The 19,507-nt window shown below is 41.9% G+C and overlaps 1 protein-coding gene across 2 annotated transcripts in view; it reads right to left on the bottom strand.

Annotated features, from left to right (window-relative positions):
* The window catches only part of fat4 (FAT atypical cadherin 4), a 78,414-nt gene that overhangs the window by 16,246 nt on the left and 42,661 nt on the right, over positions 1-19,507 (bottom strand). For both annotated transcript variants that reach the window (XM_089135150.1, XM_039654971.2), the window contains exons 7-9: positions 8,016-8,196; positions 5,438-5,688; positions 1,004-5,359 (exon numbers count right to left, since the gene is read on the bottom strand). In XM_089135150.1, the coding sequence (XP_088991276.1) occupies positions 1,004-5,359; positions 5,438-5,688; positions 8,016-8,196 (4,788 nt within the window). The remainder of the gene's footprint in view (positions 1-1,003; positions 5,360-5,437; positions 5,689-8,015; positions 8,197-19,507) is intronic.

Genomic DNA, 19,507 nt, shown 5'->3' with positions numbered 1-19,507 from the left:
TGAATTCTTACACCTTGTAAACGGACCCACATTTCTAAGAAAGAGAGGGGGAAAGTCTGTTATGAAGGTATAAGGTTCTGGGAGACCCATAAAGAGGCACTGATATAAAACACACACACAAATACGCTATGACAACAACAGGATGTCTGGACACACAAATGATCAAGCAAAAACTTAAGTTGAGATCTGCTCCCCGAATGTAGTGCTATAAAACAAATGGCACGAAGAACAAAAACTCCATCACCACTAGCGAAACAGGAAGCGTGGGGTTCAGCTGGAGGGCATGCACACTACTGTAAGTCAATAGATGTAATTCTCTAGCCGCCTCATTTATCTGGGGCCTCCGATGTGAACGCGCTGCAGTCATTTGTTATGATCAGAATAAGAAAAGAATCATAATGACTCAAAACCTGAAACAAAACTTCTGTTAAGGCTCCGTTTTGAAAGCAATGTCCAAAAGCTACAGCCAACACCTGCCCAAACAGAACCGATTCAAGCTAAGGCTATCACACATGGTTTCCCCAAGTCAACAATCACAGACATAGAGTCATATTCATATACACAAACTGATTTTACAAACTGTGTATTTAAAAACATGGGAGATGCTACATTCAACAAAATGAATGCAGATTTGTTCCAATGACTTTTTCTTCAATGCCAGATGCTCCTTGAACTCTTTAAAGTACCCAAAGCTGCACAGCACAGGTGAAATCTGAAGGCGGTTAACAGCCATGTCCTTATTAGGGTGAGAATTTGATCATCTCCTTTCATTAAAGTAAACATGACAAGTTGATCTGCATCATAGCTGATACCTCCCAGTCTGTGACCCTAAAAGCAAACTGCATTTGGCAAAGGCCACTGTATGCTTGGGTTATAACACCCCTCCAATTACTTAGAAGCAAATATTTTTCTTGGCCTGAAATGTTAACAAACTTGTGTGCAAGCTGCCTGTATGCTTCTGGCCCTAACATCTGCGGTTGTGTGTACTGGTGAAGTACTGTACCTGCGAATCCAGATTTGCAAAGGCAGTTAAATCCCCCGGGGTAATTCTGGCATAGCGCCCCATTCTGGCAGGGGTTCGAAAGGCACTCGTTGACGTCCCTCTCACAAGCCATCCCAGTGAAACCTTCTGGACAGGAGCAAGAGAATCCCCCCACCAAGTTGTGGCAAGTTCCACCATTGTGGCAAGGTGTTGGCTGGCACTCGTCAATGTCCATCTCGCAGAGGGCACCAGCATATCCGGGCCTGCAGTTACAGGCGTATGGCTGTAGGGGGCGATTTGACACGAGAATGATCGGCACGCTCTCCTCAGTCTTCATGTCTGGTCCAACAGCCAGCCGCCTCTTGCAACTGCCCCCGTTTTGACACGGATTGTGGGAGCAGGGATCATGGTCCATGGAGTCGATCTTAACTCCACTTTGTCTGTGCAGAATTTCCTTGATGCTCTGGAAGAAAGTGGCCACTCCACTTGGATTGACGTATTGCCCATGTCCGCGCTTGACCGCTGCCGTCAAGAAAGTGCTGTTGTTGAGTTCAAACACCCCATAAATCTGGACTCCGGTGCCTAAGCCGGCTAGCTGTGAGTTGGCGATGCGCAGGAAACTGAGGTAGTGATTGGTAAGGAAATCGCTTGCGCTTTGGGATACTACACGTATAAGGATGCTATTGTCCACTGTGGCATTATTGAATCCAATGAAGAAAACACGTACATGGCTGTTGACGGCATCATGGACGCCATCACTGCTACGCACTGATAAATCAAAAGTGCCGTCTGTGGAGCGAGCGTTCGAGTTGAGGTCACAGGTACCTGTGGGAATGCTAAAGAGGGCAGCCGCCGGTGGAGTCAGAGAACACTGGAACGTGTCTTGTATATCTGGATCCTGTGGCTTCACCACCCCCAGTGATCCTCCAGGGAACATATTTCCAAAATAATGGACGTAGATCTCTACAGAGCGGGACTCTGAGGGATTATCATTCTGATCATTGACTTTGATGTGGACAGTTCCGGTCGAGGACATCTGAGGAGTACCAGAATCTTTGATAATCACAGAGAGGTAGAAATCACTAATCTGCTCTCTGTCGATCTCCCTGTTGGTGGTCAGCTCACCGGTTTGACTGAGGGTGAAGTAGCTGGATGCCGCTCCAGTGTTGACAAGGCTGTAGAAGAACGGGCCTTGATTCGGAGCAAGATCTGGATCACTTGAACCGAGCGTCATCACGGGTGTTCCTGCTCTCTGGTTCTCCATCACCTCCCCACTTGTAGTCACCAAAGTCGGTCCATTATCATTAATGTCCTCCAGGGTCACAATTAAAACGGCACTGCCGGTGGCAGCTGGAGAACCTGAGTCTACTGCCAGGATGGTGAGGTTGTACACGGGGATGGTTTCCCGGTCCAGTTCTGATGCCACAGACACCTGTCCTGTCTGAGGATTGATGGTGAAAGTGCTTCTTTCATAGTTGGCAGCAATGGCGTAGGTGAATCTGCTCCAGCTAGGGACAGAATCTGAATCCTCAGCACTGACAAATGTAACCAGGCCACCAGGAGACAGTCCCTCATTAACCTGAACATCATAGAGTTCTTGGGTAAATACTGGAGGATCGTTGGCATCTAGAACTGTAATGTTCACAAGCACCTCATCAATATCTGCCCCTATTATGCTGCCTGCATTCTTAGCTAAGACTTTAAGAGAAATCTTTTCTTCTTTTTCACGATCAAGTGGTCCTGAGACGTAAATCTGGCCTGTCTTTTTATTAATGCTAAAACCCCTTTTTCTGCTTCTGCCAAAAATCAAGTAATACACCACGCCATCTTCTCCCAAGTCTCTGTCGCTAGCGAACACCTCCCCAATGACTGTGCCTTTAGGTGCTGCCTCTGAGACCTCAAAGTAGTATTGCTTTGACACAAAACGAGGGACATACTCATTAGCACCTTTCAGCTGAATGTTAACATATGCGAAGCTGCATCGTTCTTCGTCTGGAACGTTAAAGGCTTTGACAGTCAGGTGATACACCTGTTTAGCTTCATAGTCCAGGAAGCCTTGTGTGGTGATGATTCCTGTATTGGGGTCGATAATGAACAAGTCACTGTCTGAAGACTGAATGACGTATGCCATCAGGGCATTTGGCCCAGAGTCTTTATCTGTTGCGTTTATTTTTACGACAGTAGTGCCACTGGGAACATTCTCCTGGACGACTGGGAAGTACTCAACAGGGTCAAACACCGGAGGGTTGTCGTTTACATCCGTAACATGGACGTTAACTGTAACATAGCTTGTTTTGGCAATCCACCCTCCATCTGTGGCAGAAACTCTGAGTTCATGCTTCTGTTTTGTCTCATAATCCAGTGGCATTGCCAGGGATAAAACGCCCGTCTGACTGTGAACTGAAAACAAGCCGTCGTCATTACCCGAGGAGATGTTGTATGTAATCAGGCCATTCATTTGCTTGTCCTTGTCCTTATCTCGTGCTGATAGGGTGCGGATGGCCGTGCCGACAGCCAGACCTTCAGACACGGTGACTGTTACTTGGTTCTGTGAAAACTCTGGAGTGTGATGGTTCTCTTCTGTGACAGCTATTCTGACTGTTGTCTTAGCGGACAACGGAGGGTTCCCTTTGTCACTGGCTGTTATTTCAAGCAGGTAAACTTTATTAGTCTCTGCAGTGAGTGAGGACGCTACTGTAACTGATCCAGTTTGTTTATCCAAGCGGAACTTGCTTGAACTGTTGCCTCCAGATACTGAATACTCTATTTCAGAGTTCAGGCCAAAGTCCTTCTGATCATGGGCTGTGACCTTGAGGAGTTTGGTGCCGACTTTTACACTTTTAGTTACAGGGGTGAAGTAAAAAGAAGATTCAAACATGGGGGGGTTATCATTGCTATCAACAACATTTATGATAACTGTGGTTTCGCTCATGAGGGGCTTGATGCCTCTGTCTGAAGCGGTGACGATGAAACTATGCCGGTTTACGTTGACGTTACTGTGCCCACTTGAGTTTTGATACCTGAGCTGCTGTTTGATGAAGATCTCGCCAGAGCTGGAGTTGATTCGGAAGTACTCTGTTTGAGATCTGATAAAGTAAAATATTTTCCCGTTGAATCCCTCGTCAGGATCTGTGGCAGAGACTTGAGTCACAATTGATCCGACCTCCATCAGCTCAGGGTAGTCTAGGTAATATGACGGCTTGCTAAATCTTGGAGCATTGTCATTCACGTCTGTTACAAATATCGTGACGTCTGTGCTAACCGCCCATCCTGAATCGTGTGCTGAGACTTTGGCAATGTAGTGGTCTGTGTCCTCTCGGTTTAGAGGTCTACTGATAGTGATGTCTCCTGTGCTGGGGTGGATGATGAAGGGAATACTTGCGTCGCTGATGGAGTATCGGCTTATAGCGTTAGCTCCTGCGTCCTCGTCGGTGGTGGTTACTCGGGTCACAGTGAAGCCCACTGGTGCGTTTTCAGGTACAGTTGCACTGAAGATTTTGGAGAATCTGGGTGCATTGTCATTAACGTCCAGCACACTGATCAAAACATTGACTGCCGTGCTTTTCGGGGGGCTGCCTCTATCCGTCGCCTTCACCCTCAAAGAATACTGAGCGACCTTCTCTCGATCAAGAGGTCGTGTCGTGCGGATTTCACCGGTTGCCCGGTTGATACTAAAGCTGTTTTCTTTGTTGCCATCAATGATTGCAAAGTCCAGTTGCCCGTTTGGTCCGCTGTCCTGGTCGAATGCAGAGACTATAAGCACACGTTGAGGTGAGAGGTTTTCTAGAATCTCAGCATGGAATGGCTCTTGCTTGAAAACAGGATGGTTGTCATTAACGTCCAGCACTCCGATCTCTATTTTCTCATAGGCCGAATAAGGAGGAAAGCCTTGGTCTCGGGCCTCAATCCACAAGACGTACTTCTCAATATTCTCATAGTCCAGAGGATTTTTGATAGACAGCTCTCCTGAAAGTTGATCTATGTGGAATGCATTGTCCAGGTTTCCACTCGCAATATAGTACGACAAAGGACCTGCCCTGGGCGATGAGCCGGTCACCTTTGTTACAACAGTGTTAGTGGGTTGGTTTTCTGGGAAGGTGAAGGATTTCTCCTTGAGTCTAATATGGGGAAAGTCTCCCCCAGTAACGAAGCGAACTGTAACTGTCGTGCTGTCGGTTTTGGGGTTGGTGCCTCCATCTTTTACATGGACTGTGAAGGTGACCTCTGAACTCCCGGTGAGTTTTTCATTGGCGGTGATGGCACCTCTAATCGGGTCAATCTTGAACTTTTCTGAATTGCGCCCGGTGAGCGAATAGTGAAGTTGAGCATTTGAGCCGTAATCTTCATCTGTTACTGTGACCGCAAAGACCAGTGAGCCTGTCAACAACACAACAAAAGTGATTAGCCGCTGATCAGACTCAAAGAAACCTTAAACTCCTGCCACAGAAGACGCACCTGTAGAAGTAGAAGCAGGAATATGCGTGACATATGGATGATGGTGAAACCGGGGAGGGTTATCATTGATGTCGGACACCACCACGGATACTGTGGCAGAGCTGGATAGTGGTGTGGGTTGTCCACCGTCCGATGCCACCACCAGCAACTGGTAACTGGCCCGCGACTCGCGATCCAGCAGGGAACTGGTGATGATCAAGCCAGTGGACGGGTTAATGGAGAACTGACCGTCCCCACCACTGAGACTGTAACTGTAAATCACAAACACAACAGATTCAGTATATGCATGGAGACCAAACCATGTTATTTGCCAACTACCCAAGATATTTGATTCCATTTGGTTTTGAGATATTTACATTTGTGCATTTAGCAGACACTTTTACCTTATAATAATAATAATAATAATTCATTACATTTATATAGCGCTTTCACATGGGGGGGGGGGATCTCCTCAACCACCACCAATGTGCAGCATCCACCTGGATGATGCGACGGCAGCCATATTGCGCCAGAACGCTCACCACACACCAGCTTACTAGTGGAGAGGAGACAGTGATGAAGCCAATTGGTGTATATGGGGATGATTAGGAGGTCATGATGGACAGAGGCCACTGGGCAAATTTGGGATTTTTTATGACCACAGAGAGTCAGGACCTCGGTTTAACGTCTCATCCGAAGGACGGATCATTCAAAGTACACCTTATCATTCAAAGTACACATTTTCAGTGAAAATCAATCCCATGATGACCTTGGCATTTCTAGCACCATGCTCTACCACTTACGTTCCAAAAACTCTCTCCGTACTGTGTCAGCAGCACCTGCCCCATTTCTTATAAGCAAAACTTTATTCTCCAAGTTTGTTATCCTATAGGTGAGTGGAAGGTTAATTTGTGATTCATCTTTTTGTTTCTTTCCTAACTCCCCCAGCATGTTCTCTCAGCTAAGCATGAGTGAACCCGCACTGATCAGAAACACTACATTCGAATCGTCCCCATGCCGTTTTGAGTTTCAGCGAGGTTCATTTTCGGGGCCTGTGACACAAACTCGTTCTGACAGTAACATGCACACATGGCAACTTCCCCGCTCGCTTGTGTCAGTGAGACGGGAATTCCACAAATTACAGAACAAAGTGTGAAGAACAACCCGAGTGAGATGACAACAACATCATCCCCAGTCACGCAAGTTCATGAGCGACACATGATCGGTGAGAACTATGATGTTGCACTGATGGAAGGAGCTGGTTCTGTGCTGTATTAAGAACTGATGTCTTGTTTCCACCCACTGGCCTCTGATCAGTCTGTCATGCTTCATTATCGTCCTCATTAGCACGTTTTTGGGAAAGTGGAACACGTTGCCCCCCGTGAGCTCATGCAGGGGCACTTTAGAGATACATGACCGACTGCTAGTGTTGTATGGAAATATGACGTGGCTAAACATTTTGTATAATGCGTTATAAAAGTAGTTTGCCTTGGAATGCACCTTATTTTGGTCTCATGAATAATTGTTATGATACATTATAATACGTATCTATTCATTGAACACGCCTTTAGGATGAATAATGCATTAAAACACATGGCAAAAAAACAATTTTAGAATCTGCAAATATTACAATGCATTTTAACTTTGGTTACAATTATTTATGAAAAGACATAATGTATGTATACATTTATAATACATTTTCAGCAACACTTTAATACTAACACTTTCTCTTCTATTCTTTTTCTAATCATAAAAAAGTACATGTACTGTGTTAGATTAAACTGGGAAGGGTCATAGTGTAACCCCTCCACCCGGGTCCTACTCGACCCGCTCCAAGAGGGCCTCGAACCCGGGTCTCCGGCGCTCTAATGGTGCGTTCACACCGGACGTGAATAGAGCGTCAAATTCGCGTCTACCGCGTCTAGTTTGACGCTTGACCACTTTGTGTTCATTTGCGTGTCAAGAGTGAAACTGCCGCTCGTAAAACAAATGTTTGAAGCGAAATTTATGTGCATCACGCGCATCAGAATCAAAACTCGTTGGCGGCCATCTTTTTTATGGTTAACGTGGCGCGAATTGACGCCAAAGTTCAGATTTTTCAACTCGGACGGCAGGCGTGAATTCGCATCAAACGCATGAATGCACAAATAGCACTAACTAAATCATTCGCGTGTAACACACTTAACGAACTTTACGCGCAAATGAGGTGTATTCGCATCTACCGCGCCGCACTCTACGCTATATTACGCGTGTAACCCGTCTTTGCATTGACTTTACATTGAAATCCGGTGTGAACGCACCATAAAAATGAGGCTGAGGACTGCAGCCTCTAGCATCTCTCACTAGAGCGCTTATTGAGATCAGAGGAGTGAGGTTTACTTGCACTAGCTGGCCTCCGTTACAATAGCACTTGTTAGTTTAACTGCTTCTATTAAAGTCGCTTAGGATAAAAGCATCTGCTAAATGATTAAATGCAAATGCTTTATACATGAGGGCTTTAAGTGTTACCAACATTTTTCCTTTAAAGAAAGACAAAATCACCCAATCATATAAAGCCTAAACATGTAGGTTTTGTTTTCAGTGTGTACAGTGTGTGTACCTGATCACTCCATTGAGTCCGACGTCCGAGTCTGAGCTGTTGAGCATCAGCACATCCGTTCCGGTGGGAGCGTCTTCGGGAATAGTCGTGTGGAAAGACATGGAGCTGAATGATGGGATATTATCGTTCACATCCCCAACCAGCACCACCACAGTCCCAGAGCCGCTCAGAGGTGGTGATCCTACACACACAAGAGGAGAGCATGTTCATCAATATGTGCGTAGGGTTGGGATTTGGGAATCGAAAATCCACTCCAGAATACTTGAGGTCAGGAATCGGATACTTATAAAATTGGAATTTCGATTTTTGAGACTTTAAATCACTGAAGCGCGAGAGACTCTGATGTGTTCACAGAAGTCAAATGTACTCGTTCTTGACTGAATAGCTGTTGTAACTATATTTGTAATGTATATTTTATTTATAAACTTCAGTGTTATTTTACATTTGGTTACAGTTTCTGTTCCTGAGCTCTTTCTATGATGCATTCGTTCAGTTTTAATCTATTTGTTCCGTTTTTAATTCCACAACAGAAGGGAATGCTGAATAAAGTCATGTTTTTTGATATTTTTGGACCGAAATGTATTTTCGATGCTTCAAAACATTGTAACTAACCCACTGATGTCACATGGACTACTCTGGTGATGTCTTTATTAACTTTCTGGACAAGGACAGTATACCGTACACACATGTCCAATGGAGGGACTATCTTAAACTGTGTTCTGGAGATGAACGGAGACATGAGGGTGAGTCGTTAATGACATCATGTTCATTTTGGGGGGAACTAACCCTTTAAGAGCCGATCTGAAGCTCTGGCTTTTGGCAGGTGTGAGCAGTGGAGTCGGGACCCTTCTTAACTCATTAAACACAGATGGTTTGATATTCTAGCAGCGCAGATTAACTTCTCAATCCAAAACATCTCTGCTAAACCCCGAGCTGCGGCGAGTGCCATCTGTCCTCATCGAATCTCAGGGATCTTTAAATATATCAGGATGGTTGCAGGAGGTGGACGAGTTTACAGATGCGATCCTGCGGTTTACACACACACAGAAACACTGCTGTTCTCAGGCCTGTGAGGAGGAACGGCTAAATCAAGAGCAGATGAGGAGAAGCACAGAGAGGTGAAGCGATTCAAACATCTCGCTGCGATTAAAATGAATTTGCTCCATGTATAAACCCAGCCTCTGATAACAGCAGCGACACACAGAAACTGCTCGTAAAGAGAGAGAACTCGTCCCTGAAGCCGATCGAATCGAGGCTTTCCCGGAGCATGTTGTTCCTGGAGGATTAGCGTAACTAATGACACATGCTAATACGCTGCTAGCACACACGCTAATCGCCTCATCCTCACTGAGGAGACAAAGAGATTAACATGGTGTCAGATTAGCATTTATCTGATGTGTGTGTGTGAGTGTGTGTTTCATTCAGAGACGTCCAGACTTGAAACACTCTGACCCGTGTCTGATGAAGATCCTGGAGAACGTCTGCTGTCTCACACTTTAACAACAAAACAATCCTATAGAGGAGCACGCACACACACATACAGTATATATATATACGTGGACACACGGACACACACTCACGCAAGCACACACACATAGACAGACAGACATTCGTGCGCACACACACACAGACACACACACACTCATATAGCTTGTTTCTGCCATAGAATGAAAAATATAAAAGGTAATTGCGACTTTTTATCTCACAATTCTGACTTTATTTCTCAGAATTGCGAGAAAGTCAGAATTGCGAGATAAAGTCAGAATTGCGAGATAAAAAGTCAGAATTCCGAGATATAAAGTCAGAAATGTGAGATTTAAACAAGTCTTTTTTCCCCTTAGAATTGGCCTGATCAGTCGCGAGTTTATATCTCACAATTTTGAGAAAAGATGTCAGAATTTCGACATATAAACTCGCAATTATGTGTTATAAAGTCAGAATTGCGAGATGTAAACTCACAATTGAGAGAAAAAAGTCAAAATTGTGAGATATAAAGTCGCACTTCTGTCTTTTTTTTCTCAGAATTGCGACTTTTTATCACCCAATTCTGACTTTATATCTCACAATTCTGACTTTATATCTCGCAATTCTGACTTTATATCTCACAATTCTGAGTTTATATCTCGCAATTCTGACTTTATATCTCGCAATTCTGACTTTATATCTCACAATTCTGACTTTATATCTCGCAATTCTGACTTTATATCTCACAATTCTGAGTTTATATCTCGCAATTCTGACTTTATATCTCGCAATTCTGACTTTATATCTCACAATTCTGACTTTATATCTCACAATTCTGACTTTATATCTCGCAATTCTGACTTTATATCTCACAATTCTGACTTTATATCTCACAATTCTGACTTTATATCTCGCAATTCTGACTTTATATCTCACAATTCTGACTTTATATCTCACAATTCTGACTTTATATCTCGCAATTCTGACTTTATATCTCACAATTCTGACTTTATATCTCACAATTCTGACTTTATATCTCGCAATTCTGACTTTATATCTCACAATTCTGACTTTATATCTCACAATTCTGACTTTATATCTCGCAATTCTGACTTTATATCTCACAATTCTGACTTTATATCGCACAATTCTGACTTTATATCTCACAATTCTGACTTTATATCTCCCAATTCTGACTTTATATCTCACAATTCTGACTTTATATCTCCCAATTCTGACTTTATATCTCCCAATTCTGACTTTATATCTCACAATCCTGACTTTATATCTCACAATTCTGACTTTATATCTCGCAATTCTGACTTTATATCTCACAATTCTGACTTTATATCTCACAATTCTGACTTTATATCTCCCAATTCTGACTTTATATCTCACAATTCTGACTTTATATCTCCCAATTCTGACTTTATATCTCCCAATTCTGACTTTATATATCACAATTCTGACTTTATATCTCACAATCCTGACTTTATATCTCACAATTCTGACTTTATATCTCGCAATTCTGACTTTATATCTCACAATTCTGACTTTATATCTCGCAATTCTGACTTTATATCTCACAATTCTGACTTTATATCTCACAATTCTGACTTTATATCTCCCAATTCTGACTTTATATCTCACAATTCTGACTTTATATCTCACAATTCTGCCTTTTATCTCACAATTCTGACTTTATATCTCACAATTCTGACTTTATATCTCACAATTCTGACTTTATAACTCGCAATTCTGACTTTATAACTCGCAATATTGAGAAAAAAAGTCACAATTGTGAGATAAAAAGTCACAATTATTTATTTTATTTTTTTATTCAGTGGAGGAAACAAGCTTCCATACACTCACTCACACACACACACACACACACACACACACACACACACACACACACACACACACGCCAGTTTAATTAGTTTGATCTTTATACTGGGAATGCAAAATCGTTGCACACTGTATTAAAATGAATAATAATTAATGATGTTGTGAATTATGACTATTTTTGGTGCACAAAATCTTGACAAACATTACAAACGGAAAAGCATAAAACTGCAATATTGAAGAAGCCAAAAAAAACACAGTCGTAAAAGTTTAGAAACAGACTCCAGCGGACACGTGTGCGTGACACACCACGGGTTTACTGATCACTCATATTGCTGAAGTATCAGCCACTTACTCAGACACACACACACACACACTCATACGCAGGTGTGTGTGAACGTGACAGGTGATTATCAGACGTCTGATCCACTTATTATGATCCGGCTCGATGTCTCAGACAGTGTTTTTTAGCTCTTACACATGTAATATTGTGTCACACACACACACACACACACACACACACACACACACACACACACGTCACATCAGTTGAGGAAACTCTGTGAGAGAGACATGCCCTGATCTCGCCAGCTAACACTGATACACTCTCAGTTATGAAAATGCTATATGCTTTTCTTGGCTGTGTGAATATTATAGAAATCATGTTCAATGTTCACGTTTGCAGACATTACGGTAAAGTTCGATTAGAGTTTTCTTTGATCGCTCTGCTTTATTCCTCTTCATCTGAATGCCGTGTGTGTGTAGCTGTTCTAGAGTCAGTGTTCAGTAACTCGGCACTTCCTCCGCATTGTTCAGTCCTGTTCCTGTTCTCCAGCGCGGCTCGCTCCGACTACAGGAAGTGACATCACTACCTGTTTACGAGCGCGACCTCGGGTGTGTGTGTGTTTGAGGAGACAGACACACTAATGTGCTGAAGTTATTAATGATCAGATTATGAGATCAGATTTATTAGTCAGCAAATGAGCAGATGTGTGTGTGTGTGTTTGGCTCAGATCATCAGTTCTATAATTCAGATTTGTGTGTGTGAGATTTACTGCAGTTACAGGAACACTGATGGATCCAGTTAAACACACACACACACACACAGAAGATGAGGACTCTCTTGCTGAACATGTGGCTCATGTTTCACAATCACAGCGGACGAAATGATGAGATATTCTCGATATTCCTCAAAGAAAATGGTAATTAATAGAATTAAATTATTCCCATTTTTAATTATTTTCATACCAAGTTTAGCTCCATTTCTTATTACTGTAATTTGTACTACTGTAAAATAGTACATACAAAATACAATATTTGATTTCGTAATTCACATTATTTTTGATAATTATTTTAAGGTTATTTATCATTTGTTCATATAGTCTTATAACTGTAATATGAACAGTAGAAACAGTAGATGTGATACAGTATTACCGTGAGTCAGTGTGTGTGTGTGTGTGTGTGTGTGACGGGGTTTGAGGTGAGCGAGTGACAGTCACAGAACGAGTCGCATCAGGACACACTCGCTTCCTGTCCTCGCCTGACTCCAGATTACACTGAAAACCACAGGAGTGTGTGTGTGTGTGTGTGAGAGAGAGAGAGTTAGAGTGTGTGTGTGTGTGTGTGTGTGTGTTGATGACAGAAGCACAATGCTGTATTTATGAATCCCTCTATGATGATAAAGACTGAACTGATAAATGATTCACTGAATCTGAATCTGAACTGTGATGTTCGTTCACTCCCACAATCCACTCATTCACACTGAAGAGTTATTATACCGTTAACACCATATTCAGCAATGCTAAATAATATCTTTAACTTGAATAAAACCAGACACTGTAATTTTGTCACTTACCATTTTTTAAAATATAGCTGATATACTTTTTAAAAAATGTATTTTATTGCTACACTATAGAAACAGTAACCTAAAATTACAACATCGAAATTAGCTGCTTTATTCAAGTCAAAAATATTATTTAACATTGCGGGAATCAACCGAAACACGTTAATTTCAACGGACAACATAATTTTTTTTACAATTGCAGGTCACTACCTCTCATTGTCCTTTAGATTTTAATCAAAATCAAAATATCATCAAAAACTATAATAGGATAGCAAAGAATCATACACAAAAGATGACAAGTTCATTTCTGTGACTCAGTTCAAATGAATCATATTGAATTCTTCCCAGCGAAGCGACTCCTTTAGAAGTTATGATTTCTTAGTATAATAATAATCATAGTTCAGCGCACACCGATCAGCCCTGGAGACTCGTTTCAGACTCGTTAGCTGGATAAGAGCTAAACGAGCGTCTGATTGGTCGACGGCTCCATCTGTCCGGGTCTCGCAGACATATGGGGCCGCGTGAAGCCGCTTACAGCATCATTAATACTGTCCTGCTGCGTGTGTGTGTCTGTGTGTGTGTGTGTGTGTGTGTGTGTGTGTGGCGTAGAATAGTGAACAAGTGCTCGATTTGGGACGCACCCGAAGACGTTCCACCCGGCTAAAGAGAAATATCACCAATCTTCACATCACAGTCATGCACAGATTGCAGTTAAACTGTGTTTCGGAGTGTGTGGGAACGCCTGACGGACGAGTGAATGCGAGGGTAAACTCATGGGGAAGTTATTTACTCTCCTTCACTCTCACAGAAAGAGAGACGCAGTCAATAAAACTGCAGTGAACACTGGCGGACGAGATGCTTGAGCGAGCGAAGATCTGTTGCCCTGTTACTGCAACGCTCGGTGTTTTATTAAGTGTGTGTTTACACACTCCGGCCTCGTCCCAATCCTGACACACACTTCCTACTCTTGCAGTGAACACTTCATCGAGTTACAGTCAATCGGTCAATCACATTTATTTCTATTACACATCTGCTAACACACACACACACACATATACAGGTGAAATTAAAAAAAGTAGAATATGGTGCAAAAGTTCAAGGTGAAACTAATGTATTATATAGACTCATTACATGCAAAGTGAGATATTTCAAGCCTTTATTTGTTATAATGTTGATTACGGATTACATGAAAACATGTAATGAGTCTATATAATATATTAGTTTCACCTTTTAAGTGAAATAAACTTTTGCACGAAATAATTTTTCAAGTTTGACTTGTATATATAGTTTTAAGATGTCTTTATTAACCAACTGAAATGATAATAAGTCCCTGACTAGCTAGTTTCCGACAATCTCCACGTGATTTTGATTCCACACGTCTGTAAAGTGCATTAAAGCGGTCCATCTCAACACTTCATTCATTAATTCTGCATGTTTGAAAAGGAAAAGAACCAAATTACACATGGATCCGATTAGATTTAAACAGTTTCCACTTCCACAGATGCGGAGCGGTCACGCGTAACTTCCACCTCTTCCATTTGCTGACGTCGTCTACATATTGAATATATATATTGGTGCCATTGTTACAGTGTAATTATATATTTAAGTACTGAGTAATATTCGCTACATTAATATAGGGTTAGGGTTTGGTTGAGGGTTAGTTGCCTGTAATTATGCATAATTACTACGGTAAGTAACATATGTAACCAAGATGCTGTAAAATAAAAGTGTTGCCTAAAACTGTCAAGAACATTTGTGTCATATTTTACCTCAAAAATCAAAACGAGACGAAAGCCTGACATCCGCCCTTAAAGTAAAGTTCATTAAATGACTGATAAACAGTCATTGCACAAACACCTGAAAATGTTATTTCTGGGAATAGAATATGAATTGTTTTAAAGGTAATTAAAGTATCCAGAGACTGCGGTGTATTGTGTGTTGGAACTGAGAAACACGGACACATTCATGGCTCTGAAAAAATGTGTGTTTTCTGCGGTCCGAGGAGAGACTGAACGTGAGAACGAGAGCCGGAGGAAGAGAAGCTTCGGGAAATAAAAGAGTGTTCAACATCATTCACACACACTCACACACATACACACACAAACTGTTTGGTCACATTTATTAAAGAGCCACAAATCCCTTAGAATGAGCCTATAGAACACACACACACACACACACACACACACACACACTGCTCTGTTTGCCCTGTAACTTCTCAGCTAGAAGATAAAGAACGTTAATGATCGGGTCCATTTAAACACTCTGGGCTTTTCTGTCTCTTTCACTGAATCGGCTTTTAAGCGATTAAAACGCTTCCAGAACCCAAACCTGTCCATCAAACCGTACAACCGTACAACTATCAAACCGTCGAAACGTCAAACCGTCCAACTGTCAAACCGTCAAACCTTCCAAACGTTCAACTGTCAAACCGTCCAAACCGTACAACTATCAAACTGTCGAAATGTCAGACCATCAAACCGTCCAACTGTCCAAACGTCAGACCATCAAACCATCCAACTGTCAAACCGTTCAAACGACAAACTCTCAAACCGTCAAACTGTCAAACCGTCCTTACGTCCAACTGTCAAACCATCCAAACGTCAAACCGTCAAACTGTCCAAACGTCCAACTGTCAAACCGTCCAAACGTCAGACCATCAAACCGTCCAACTGTCAAAACGTCAAACCATCCAACTATCAAACCGTCCAAACGTCAGACCATCAAACCGTCCAAATGTCAAACTGTCCAAACGTCAGACCATCAAACCGTCCAACTGTCAAACTGTCCAAATGTCAAACTGTCCAAACATCAGACAATCAAACCATCCAACTATCAAACCGTCCAAACGTCAAACCGTCCAAACGTCAAACTGTCAAACCGTCAAAACGTCCAACTGTCAAACCGTCCAAATGTCAAACCGTCAAACTGTCAAACCGTCCAAACGTCAAACTGTCCAAACGTCAGACAATCAAACTGTCCAACTATCAAACCGTCCAAACGTCAAACCGTCCAAACGTCAAACCGTCCAAACGTCAAACTGTCAAACCGTCAAAACGTCCAACTGTCAAACCATCCAAATGTCAAACCTTCAAACTGTCAAACCGTCAAACGTCAAACCATCAAACTGTCAAACCGTCCAAATGTCCAACCATCAAACTGTCAAATCGTCCAAACGTCCAAATGTCAAACCGTCAGACCGTCCAATTGTCAAACCGTCCAAACCGTCCAAATAGTCCAACTGTCAAACTGTCCAACCATCAAACCCTCCAACCGTCAAACCGTCCAACCATCAAACCCTCCAACCGTCCAACTGTCAGACCGTCCAACCATCAAACCTTCCAACCGTCAAACGGTCCAACTGTCAAACCGTTCAACTGTCAAACCGTCCAACCGCCCAAACGTCCAACTGTCAAACCGTTCAACTGTCAAACCTTCCAACCGTCCAACTTTCAAACCGTCCAACTGTCAAACCGTCCAAACGTCCAACTGTCAAACCGTCAGACCGTCCAATTGTCAAACTGTCCAAACCGTCCAAACAGTCCAACTGTCAAACTGTCCAACCGTCAAACCGTCCAACCATCAAACCCTCCAATCGTCCAACTGTCAGACTGTCCAACCATCAAACCTTCCAACCGTCAAACGGTCCAACTGTCAAACCGTTCAACTGTCAAACCGTTCAACTGTCAAACCGTCCAACCGCCAAACCGTCCAAACCGTTCAACTGTCAAACCTTCCAACAGCCAAACCGTCCAAATGTCCAAACCGTCCAACTGTCAAACTGTCCAACTGTCAAACTGCCCAACCGTCCAACCATCAGACCGTCAATCCGTCTAACAAGTTCATTTCTGTTGTTTTTCATTTAACAAAGATATTATTAGCTATCACAACTTAAATAACTTTAGACTAGAAGAACTTTCCTGGATAACAAGATTCCCAGGATTTCCAGATTCTCTCAAAGTTATGAACAAACATTCTTCCAGGAACATTAATAGAACATTCATTCATAGTTATCTGCTCTTTAATAATGTTCTCAAAACGTAACAACATTATTCATTCATCATTCTTTTAACACTTTTTCCCTCGAAACGTTTTAGCCGGATGTTCGTCTAACGTTTTTTAAATGTTTCAGAATGTTCGGAGGACATTCAAAAGTAACATCCCATAATGAGCGAAGAATGTTCCATTAACCGATATGTGTCGTGAACAGAAGAACACAAGACTTTAAACCAAAATCCTTCTTCTTTTAGTTTATCGGGTACATTTCGTTCGTTTTAAGAATATATGTGATGGAAAACAAGATGAGTTGCAGCTGAACTGGTGAATCACCTCAGACGAACCGCTCTAACCCTCGAGCCTCACCAGAACAATGAGCTGTTCCCTGTGTGTGTGTGTGTGTGTGTGTGATGGGTAGGCTTAGGGGTCGGGTTAGAGAGCTTGTGTGTGTGTGTGTGTGGGGGGGGGGGGGGTGTTTTGGACAGAATCAGTATTTTACTGCAAATGATGTTCTTCTCAGTGTTTCTGCCCTGTTTTCCAGCACAAATATAATTTACTGCATTTTATAATTTAGATATTAAGTCTTGTTTAATGAAAAATGCTTCAAAATAAAGTGAGTTTGTGTTTAAAACAAGAACAAATATCATCCAATGGAGTCAGAAAAATAAACTTCATTCAAAGGGAAACAACGTTATTTTTCTGCCTCCACTGACAGATATTTATTCTTGTTTTAAACACAAACTCCCACTATATTTTGAAGCATTTTTCATTAAACAAGTCTTAATATCTTCAGTCATTTGGCTTCTTCTCCAGTAAACGAGTCTTGATTTAATAATGTTTAGATGTTTGTTCTGGAAAACGAGACAGAAACACTGAGGAAGAGCATCAGATTGCAGATCTCAGTGAAACCGCAGTTACTCTAAAGCTAACTAAGAGAGGTAATGAAACTGTAATGACTTGAACAGAGTCTACAAATGAGGAGCACGAGAGACATGTTGAAATATCTAGAGGAGCAAAAGCATCATCGCTCTCATCTGAGAAACAACTGAGACATTAGAGAGACCTCATGTGACTGCTTTATATGGACTCTCTCTCCCTCTCTCTCTCTCTCTCTCGTAAAGCACCTTTTACTGCTGGCCTCTCCGCCACACTCCGCAGAAAAACACACATTTCCAAATAATGACTGGAGCCTGCCAAGATCTCTCCGGTGCGCTGCCAGCTTTCCTTCAGAGAGAGAGAGAGAGATCATATGGAAAGATATTGGGGAGATTTCTAGGAACAAGGAAAAGCGAGAGGTTAAAGGTCGAGGCGGAAAATAGAGTAAAGCTGAAGGAATGTGTGTTTAGCTCAGGATCGATATCCTGATTCAGAAACACACTCACTCTATAGGAAAACTTCAACTCAGTAATGTCTTTTAAAGCTGCTTTACAGCATTGACTCGTGTGTGATGACGTTCACATCTGTAATTCTCCTGTTTATTACTGTGAACAATATAAAGACTAACACCAGTAAAACACACGGCAATACAGGCATGAGACGCTAACATGAGGCCTGTCTGATCAAATCACTTACTAATCCTGTTATTAATAATAATCTGAGTCATCTGTCATGAGCACGTGAAGCCCGTAAACACAGTAACTTTCACATTATACCTGAAACAAAACAACCTCGTTTGCAGAAACAATAATCAATATACAACTGAGGACTTAAACACAGACGGCAATCAAAGGAACAGGGAACAGGTGTGCAACTAATCTGGTAACCATGGCAACAAACAAGTGTGTGTGTGTATGATTACATATGCACTAGCAACTAAACTGTGACCTGTTGAAATCATGACCTAAAATTTAAATTATGACTTAAAGTCAAATTATGACATTATATCCAATCAAACGAGATTATGATTTAAAATGTCAAAATTATTACATACAAATCAAAATTCTAATTTTAAAACCTAAAATTATGACAATCAAAATTATGACTTAAAAAGGCAAAATTATTACACTAAAATTTACATAAGTTTCGACTTTTTATCTCATAATCTCGAATCGAAATCTCATAATTATGACTTAGTGTGTCAATCTATTTATCTCATTATTAGTCAGAATTTTGCCTTTTCATCTCATTATTATTACTTTTCAATTTTTCTGTCATAATTATGATTCACCAGAGCATGTTTTTATGTGGCGAAATGGGAAAACGATCATTAAAAAGTACACTAGGAACATCAGAATCTGAGGAGTAATGTGTTCCTGCGCCGGCGTCTGGTGTGTGTGTGTGTGTGTGCATGCGTTCGGCTCGCATCTGAAGCACTAACCCAGGCTCCCAGGAATGGGAAAAGCATCGA

The sequence above is a fragment of the Pimephales promelas genome, chromosome 9 (genome assembly GCF_988280905.1).
Source record: "Pimephales promelas chromosome 9, fPimPro1.hap1.1, whole genome shotgun sequence".
Lineage (NCBI taxonomy): Eukaryota > Metazoa > Chordata > Actinopteri > Cypriniformes > Leuciscidae > Pimephales > Pimephales promelas.
The sequence above is the reverse complement of the archived record's forward strand: the minus strand, read 5'-3'. Positions and strand labels throughout refer to the sequence as shown.